Consider the following 8,760-nt stretch of genomic DNA (forward strand, 5'->3'; position numbering starts at 1 on the left):
TTAGTGTTTGTAAAATGTCTTCCCAGTTGAAAGAGCAAAAGCAACCCTATCCCAGAAAGACTCCAAGGAAGAACCATGAGCCTCCTCCAAGAGGTTCATTACTCCTTCAAACACTTCAAAACTGAAAAGTAAAACAAGCCAGCCAGCCCTTTCGCCATTTCACGCATGTCTTGGGTCCCTAAGCTGTTACTGTTCTACAACTTGCTTCTGAGACCTGAGTCTGTTGGTCTACAAAGAAGTCTTAATGGGTTCCCAAGCATCAGAGGCATCCATAGGGTAGAAAAAGTTTCCTGAAGGAGAAAGAGATCCTTAAGATAACCAGAGGCACCAAATTGAAATCCTCTTGTAAGAAAAGAAAAAGCTCTCCCCCCAGGATCTCAGGGGACAGTGCAAATAGGCTGGCCAGCTAAGGGCCAAGTGCATAGCCCTGAGCTGTTACTGACTCCTAGAGATGCATCCTTCTAGTCTGTGACTCCCACAAAGCACCTAGCACTGTGCTGTGCATCTTATCAGCCACTTAGTAAAAGCCATGCAATCAGCTCTTTAGGAAGGCGGTTCTTTAGGAATATGACAGTGTTCTCTTCTTGCTGCACATCCTCAATCAGTGGCATCAGCCTGAGACAGCATTAGGGCATGGGGTTGGACCAGTAGGGAAGGGTTGGGGTACCCAACATCTCTACTCTACTGAGTCCTTTGGAAAACATGAGTGGTGCCTATCATTGGGCAAACGCTAGACCTGAAGATTCTGCCCTACTGTGAAGATGTCTACGCTCTAGCAGCATAGAGAGCAGAGGGCCTTTCTCCTCCAGGACCTCCCCTCTGTACATCTGGCTAGTGAGCAGAACACTGTGGCTCTGTCTGTGGCTCAAGCCCAGATGGCCTGTGGTCAGGGCCAGAAAAGCCGATCAGAGGGGGAATTAGAAAGGCAAACCTGTGTTCCTAGCAACTGCCCTGTCATGGACCTCTGCCCAGGTCTGGCCCCCAAACATAGGGTGGCTACAACTTCTGCACCAGGACAGCATCCTGCTGTAGCACAGCCAGGACCAGAGTGAGGGAAAACCGCCCACGCTGTGTAGATACTATCTGGAAGGAATGAATATTTGGGAAAAGTCCCAGAGCAAATTTAGTGCCAAGCCATCCCACCTTTTCCAGCCCCTCCCTCTGGTTCCTTCCCCTTCAGCCACTCAAGTTCTTATAAAAACAGCTCAGCCTTTCCCTAACAGTTTGTAGGAGCCTCTGCCTACTGCTCCGTGCAAGACTCAGAAGCAGACCCGCGGGACAGCCAGACACCATGAAGAGCCTGCTCCCTCTCGCCGTCCTGGCTGCCTTGGCCCTGGCAGCTTTGTGTTACGGTGAGAAATCCTTCTCTGGGCCGTCAACCTGGCTTCTCTTTCCCGCCTCAACTTCTGTTTCCTTTTACCCTCCTCCTCCTCCTTTTCTTCCCCCTTTCTCCTTTCTCTTTCCCGCCTCAACTTAACTTCTGTTTCCTTTTACCCTCCTCCTCCTCCTTTTCTTCCCCCTTTCTCCGTTATAATCCCAGCGCACCATGAATTTAAGTTTTCCCTGTCTCCATGGTCATTGGTCACACCATCAAAATTTGTTTTATATTCTAAATTATACAGATGCATGTAAACAATTTAACAAATAAACCCTGGAAACTCAGATATTTCTAGAAGAGGATATTAAATTCCTAACCCCTGTAGTCTTATTTTTAAGAATGTTTATTTAGACTTTGGTGTTGATGGGTTAAGGATACTGATTGAATCATTTACCTTTAAGAAAATCAGTTTTTGTGGGAAGTATTAATGAGTTATCCCTTTCTAAGGACAAGATAAAATCATGAGCTTACTACATCTATTCTGTGAATTCATTTTTTAAGGAAATTTTACGATTAAATTTTAGAAAAAAAATCAATTTCATAACTTGTTTTCAAATAATAAATTTCATCTGCTACCTATATATTAAGTGTATCTAAGCTTGTTCAAAGCTTAGAAAAGAGAGTTTGAAGTCAAATTATTTACATAATTCTGTTTAAATTATACTGATATTCAGCTGCTTTTAAAATTAGATTGCATGAGCAGCCCTAAATATCATGCTTCTCATTTTTCAAATAATTCATGAATTTTCCGTGTAAGAGGATTTGATTTCCTTGCCTTTAACTTTTTAAGCAGACTCGCTTTATAAGCATCAGGCCCTTATTCTCAGTCTGCTGGGTGCACTCAGGAGAAAGGTAGAAAGCAGAAGCTTTTGCTTTGACATCTCTGCGCCCTGGCATTGTGCCCAGGATAAGCCATGAGCCCTAGTCAGTGGTTTCTGAGGCTGCCAATTTACCACACGCTCTTAAGAGCCTTTCAAAACCCTCTGAGAAACTGTCTGGGTCTGACTGCTGAATAACAGTCCTGCAGCTTCCCACCCCAAAAGGTCTGGCTGCTCCATACCCTCCTGTAACATCCAGATCCCCAAATACAGGAGAAAAGAGGGCATTCTGGAAGCCTCTGTGCTGCACTTAACATGCCCTATAATAGATGTCTGAAGATTTCAGAGCCTTTGGGAAATCTTAGTCCAAACTGGCAACTACCTTTTCAACACCTGATAAACAATCGTAGAGATACCCAAAGCAAAGAAATAACTTGTAAATCCTAGATTCCTGAATTGTGTTAACAACCACCTTGCTAAATACACTCTTCACTGCTTTTTAACTCTCCCGTCTCCTTCTCCCTCTGCATTTACACAATTACAGAGTATGACAAATGAGTCTAAAATGAATCCTTCTTTTAATTCCAGAATCTCATGAAAGCATGGAGTCCTATGAAATTAGTAAGTGAACATTTGACTTCCTTATTTCAATTTCTTGCATTAAATAATATCATCCCCCATTTTTAAAAACATAGTAAGGCCTGTAACAGGGAGGAAAAAAAAACGGTTCTATTCTGGAGAACTAAATTTTAAAATCCAGTGATTTTAAATGTCCAAGGAAGCAACACTGGAAGTTTGAAGTTATGAAATGTGACAATTAAGTTATATCCAATGCACCAAGGAGCCAGAAAATCCCATCTGGAAATTTTAAGTTGACACCACATCAGCCTCATAGATGGAAACTGAAGAATGAGGGTAAAGGAGAAAGCACAGAGCCAGCCAGTCAGCTGGGGCACCACAGGCGTCAGCATCAAGTTCGGTGCCCTTGAATATCCAGACGGAAAGGCTGACCTCAGCAGCAAATAGAAACACACTCTTTTTGTCTATTTGGTTAGCTGGCATTTGTTTTTTTCTGTTTGTTTTGTTGTTTTGTTTTGTTTTGTTTTGTCAGGGTCTCCTGTAAGCCAGTTTGGCCTCCAATTCACTAATGTAGCTGAGGATAACTTTGAACTCCTGGACCTCCTGCCTCTATTTCCCAAGTTTTAGGATTATAGGCATGAGCCACTTGTTTTTAATTTGTTTCTAATTTTCATATTAAGTTGCTCGTGTGCTGGTAATCTAAGTTATACTTTATAAGTCCTGAGGGTGAGAGAATTTCTTCTCAAATACATTCACAACCCACCAAATGGGTATCACCAAAAGTGAAAGAATACACAAGAAGAAAGCCAGTAAGATTTGTTATGGCCTGTGTGACAAGTTCCCAAGATGCATAAATGGCCTATTCGCTTCTTTTGATCACGCAGTTTATAAAATCTGCTTTGTATTTCCCCTTAACTTTTACCTTTCTCTGGTTACAGAAAATACAATAAATTAATGAGATTTCAGATGTATTTATACTTCAGAATATTCATGGAAATATTTTCAGCTGCTGTTATTTATTTTCTGGTTTAAGGTCCCTTCATCAACAGGAGAAATGCTAACACCTTTATGTCCCCTCATCAGAGATGGAGAGCTAAAGCCCAAGAGAGGTAGGTACCAGAAACTGATGCGGGGAAGGTATTTTTCCCAGAGAGATCACAAATTTGAACTGAAGGAGAAAGGTTTCATCATTGATTATTTCTAACTGTGTCTTGAACTCAAAGAATTGTAGAACAACATAGATAAATTAACTGAACGTTTATTAATGCTTAGAAAGGATAGAGAGCAAGAGAGGAAAAGAATACAAGAAGAAAACTACTGGTTTTACCTATAAAAATAAATTCAAAATCAAAACTAATCCTCCCCTCTATCTTTGGTCTTCAAATATCTCTTAGAACTGAGGGAAGAGGCTCTCTCCAGAATTTCCTTAAACTTTCTTTCCTTTATTCTGAATGGCATTGTCTTTCTGGTTTTCAACCACGGTCTCCTTTTCTATCCTTCAGAGTCCGGGAACGTAACAAGCCTGCCTATGAGATCAACCGGGAAGCCTGTGACGATTACAAACTCTGTGAGCGCTACGCCATGGTCTATGGGTACAATGCTGCCTATAACCGCTATTTCAGGAAGCGTCGAGGGGCTGAATAAGAAGACAAAAAAAGAAAAAACTATTTTGTCTGGAGTCTGAAGTCCTGTTTTGTACCCCCTGCAGCAGCATTACTGAAATATTCAGACACATACACATGTTTGTTTCCTACATAATCTGTCTGGCTGTGCCCCTCTTCCTGTCCCCAGGTTGAGTACTTAAAGTACAGTGTTGAGATGTGTGATTATATATAATAAAATTCTGATTTGATACTCATTTTATCAATCTGACTTCTTCTGGGAAAATGTTAAGATCTTTAAGTCAAGGCCTAACCCAGGATAAGAAAGTTTGTTAATCTTATATGTATGTTGCAGGATGTGGGGGGATACTTACTCAATTGAATTCACAAAATTCACTTCATTTGTGTCCCATCTCTTATGCAGCAAGATTTAAAAAAATATACCTCTGTATCAAGGCGAAGGAAATGTAGGAGAAGGAAAGGGGGCTGGAGAGATGGCTCAGCGGTTAAAAGCACTGGCAGAGGACCCAGGTTCAATTCCCAGCACCTACATGGCAGCTAACAACCATCTGTAACTCCAGTTCAAGGGGATCCGACACCTTCTTCTGACTCCTTGAGCACTGCACTACAAGCACTTACATACATACAGGCAATACACTCATAGATGCAAAATAAAAAATAATAAATAATAAATACTTTTTAAAAAAGAAAGGAAGCCAGGTGTGGTGGCATATACCTTTAATCCCAGCCTTCAGTAGGCAGAGGCAGGCAGATCTCTGTGAGTTCAAGGCCAGCCTGATCTATATAGTGAGTTCCAGGACAGCTGGGGCTACAGGGAGACCCTGTCTCAAAAAGGAAAAAAAAAAAACCTAAAGTAGATCTATCATACAGTCTAACTATATCACTCCTGGGTTTATACCCCAAGGACTCACAGTCATCATACATCATATACTTGCTTACATGTATTTGTTGTGGCAGATTCATAATACCCATGTTATGAAAGCAGCCTAAGTACCTGTTAACCTATGATATATGTATAATACATGTGTATACATATCAATATTGTTCAGCCACAAAGATGAACAAATGATGCCTTTTGCAGAGAAATGGATGGAACTAGAGATTGCTATATTGAGTTAAATAAGCCAGAATCATAAAGACGAATATTTACATTTTTTTCTCAAATGTGAAATTTAGGGAATGGGGGTGTGGCTTGGAAGCAGAAGGGAGTTGCTATTTGAAAGGAGGAAGTGGATTGGAGAGGAGAGTAAGAGAGAGTGATGAAGAGTGTGTGTGATCAAAATATGCTCTATTCCTAATGAACGTCTGCTTTCATTATATCCCATTGAAGGCTACTGTTCTCTATAATTACTGTTCGCTGGCTTTAAAGCATCGTTGTCATTTGTATCACTGTTCTGCACATAGCATGTGTTTTCCCTCTGCCTGGTGTTAAGATTTTTCTTGTTACCATTGACTTTGAAATATCTTGATAATAAGGTACTTTGGTGTGTTTTCCTTGTTACTGAGCTTCCCAATTTGCATTAAATCTGACTTATTTTAAGATTTATCTTTTATTTTATGGGTATGAGTGTTTGATGCTTGTATGTAAGTGCACCATATATGTGCCTGGCACTCTCTGAGGTCAGAAGAGGGCACTGGATCCCCTGGAACTGGAGTTACAGATGGTTGTCTACCTTGACTCCCTCTCATTGAGTATGTCTTGGAAACTCTTTTAAGGTAAAAACCCTAGGAAATCATAGAACTCTATTTATTTTTCATCTCATATCGAAATCCAGCATTCACTACTTGATATCCAGAGTTTTAAAAAGTATTTTCCATGTGGTCTCCTTCTTTCATTATTTTGAAGAGAGATTTAGTCTCATCTCTGAGACTCTAGCTTAGCCAAAGGCTCATTAAACCAGGCAATACTTCAAATAGTCCTCTTGGCCTCAGAGCTTCCTCCATTAAAAAAAATTCTGAAATATTTATACCAATTACTTCATAGCCCAATGCTCCCTTCACTTGCCCTACCTGTTTCCCTCCTTTCCTCTGCCTATTCCCCAATGAGGCACCTGTGCCCATCTCTGAGTCTCAAAGTCTGCTTCCCAGGGAGCCAAATCTATGACAGTCATTGAGGTTGTAAGAGGTGGAAATATTACTCCCACCTAAGAGAGTCCCCTTGCCCCAGTGGCATCCTTTTTTGAAGACTACTCATATCCCAAAGCCGGTCAACACATGGGTATAAAGACCCTGATAGCATTTTCCAGCCTGATGACTGCCTCTTCTTATCTCCATGTAACAAATTTAAATAAAAGTTTTAATGATTCAAAATTCTATCCAACTTATTCTGATCCAGAAACCTGAGAATTTGCCTTGACTGCTTCTGCTTATCTATTTATGATCCATGGCTCCACTTCACCCAAGACGGCCCTCCTCTGGAACTCAGACATTGTCATCAATCTGATTACTGCTGGAAATGCCTTCTGCCATGCCCTTTCACTAGTAAGAATTCCTGGCCATTGATGTCACTTCAGAGTAAAACAGATTGAGCCATTCTGTGTTGCCTGTAAATCGAGCACTCTAACCTGGATGTTACAACCCTAGACCAACAAGCATTTAGAGTAGTGTTTCCAATAACTAGAATACATGAGCCAAAGAACTAATGAAGCAAAAGAAACTGTTTATGTATGAGCCACTTGAAGAATTTCTATTCATCCCTGGGTCTAACCTAGGAGCCTGGATGAGCCTGGTTCATATACAGGGGAAAAATTTCACTATGAAACATAGAAAGAGTTATTCACTTTCTAGAAGTACCTAGAAACTTCAGGACCTTCATGCTAGGAGTCACCTTCCTAATAGGGAAAATCAAACCTGTTCTTCAGGAGAAGGGAATGCTTCTGCTATACAATGTAAGCAGGAGGAATGATGCCCCAGTGGTATCTCTCTTGATACTTCTCAGACTAACTGTGATAGTACATGGATAATTCTATCATTCATGGTCTGAGAAAGACAAGGTGACCAGAAGTTCACCACACTCAAGAATGGGGTTCTATCTCCTCAGCCAAGTTAGGCACCAAGGTCACCAGATGTGCTGAGTTAGGAAAGCCTAGAATGGGAAGTTCTTAAAAGGGAGACAATATATACTGGTGATGGCCTTGGAACCTCAGCAGCAGAGGCTGCAGTGATCCCACTAGCCTTCATAAGCTATGGCTTGTGCTAGGTGTGAACTAGACCTCCAACATAAGATGATTCAAAAGAAGACATGATATGAGTGGCAAAGAGATGGTTATTACAATAGAACTAGAAAACACATTTCCATAAGACAACCACAGCATCCATGAAAGTGTGTTTAGGACCTCTCAGTCATCATGTAGAAGGCAGCACCCAAATCCTGGAGCTTTTCCTAGAACCATTCGTATGGAGCTAGTGCAAGTGGACCATGAGGGATCATAGGGAGTGTCGTCTGGGTCCCTGCTCCAGGCCTGGCATCTTCAGCCTCTCAGATTAGGTTGCCTCTGTCCTCCCAAAACTCCCTTTGTTGAAGAGAGCACCCTGCTCCAGCTGCATCCCTTTCCCAAAGAACCCATATCCCAATATAGGGACACAAAGACGCTAATCCTAGAATTTTCCAGTCTTGTGATTGCTTCTTCTTATCTCTGTTTCCCTGGCCAGTTCCATATTTAAAGGCCAGGGTGTGTCTGAGCTTAACTGCTCTGTATGACTTGATATATTTTGAGTAACAGGGACATAGAAGTCAGACAAGCCAGACATGGGAACATTTCTTGACTATCTTTAAGCTTAACCCAGGATTCAAACTGACCCCAGTATTTCTGATCTGAGAATAGACCTCTCTGCCCCTCAAGTGTGCTGACATATACAGGGAGTATCTACATACTATGAGATTCATCTGTTCATTCCTTCAGAGAAACGAACTGGGTGACCTGTGGTTGGGGGGGGGTGGTTCCATCTCTCAGTTTTTGAATTCAGGCATTGAAAGCAAGCCAGGAAACATGAAAGCTGGAACCTGAGTCATCTGGGGTTGTTAAAACATGAGGTTAAGCATTGAAAAATACTGTTCAAGAAATGTGCTCCTTGCCTACTTAGTTAATACAGTAGGGTTTTTATGATGTTTGCCTAGAAACCCTCTGATTCCTTTACTTTGGGTATAGCAACACACAAAATTTGTCTCTGCCTCTTTCATCTAAGGATAATGACCACTCCTTCTGACCACAAATAATGTGAGAAAACAATCTGATGTACATGGATGTTTTCAAACATCCTGAGCAAGAATTTTGACTCCTTACAAGAAGTCTTGGAAATGTTTTGAAAGAATAATGATTTTGTGTTATGAAATTATTCAAAAGAAAATTCTGAGTGCTTTGAT

General features: G+C 41.2%; 1 protein-coding gene across 1 annotated transcript; it reads left to right on the top strand.

The window, feature by feature from the left end:
- The first annotated feature begins 1,197 nt into the window (after nucleotides 1-1,197).
- On the top strand, nucleotides 1,198-4,633 carry Mgp (matrix Gla protein). Its single transcript, XM_008856038.3, has 4 exons — nucleotides 1,198-1,352; nucleotides 2,785-2,817; nucleotides 3,809-3,884; nucleotides 4,278-4,633. The coding sequence occupies exons 1-4, from the start codon at nucleotides 1,292-1,294 to the stop codon at nucleotides 4,417-4,419; spliced, it is 312 nt and encodes a 103-aa protein (XP_008854260.1). The 5' UTR covers nucleotides 1,198-1,291; the 3' UTR covers nucleotides 4,420-4,633.
- Nucleotides 4,634-8,760: the final 4,127 nt, after the last annotated feature.

This window comes from Nannospalax galili, unplaced genomic scaffold (assembly GCF_000622305.1).
Source record: "Nannospalax galili isolate Female #2095 unplaced genomic scaffold, S.galili_v1.0 scaffold208, whole genome shotgun sequence".
Classification (NCBI taxonomy): Eukaryota; Metazoa; Chordata; class Mammalia; order Rodentia; family Spalacidae; genus Nannospalax; species Nannospalax galili.

Excerpts from the sequence above, each read along its gene's own strand:
- Mgp (XM_008856038.3), top strand. The coding sequence starts at position 1,292 with ATGAAGAGCCTGCTCCCTCTCGCCGTCCTGGCTGCCTTGGCCCTGGCA. Across the intron at positions 1,353-2,784 it reads CCTGGCAGCTTTGTGTTACG|AATCTCATGAAAGCATGGAG; the intron begins GTGAGAAATCCT and ends TTTTAATTCCAG. Across the intron at positions 3,885-4,277 it reads AGAGCTAAAGCCCAAGAGAG|AGTCCGGGAACGTAACAAGC; the intron begins GTAGGTACCAGA and ends TCTATCCTTCAG.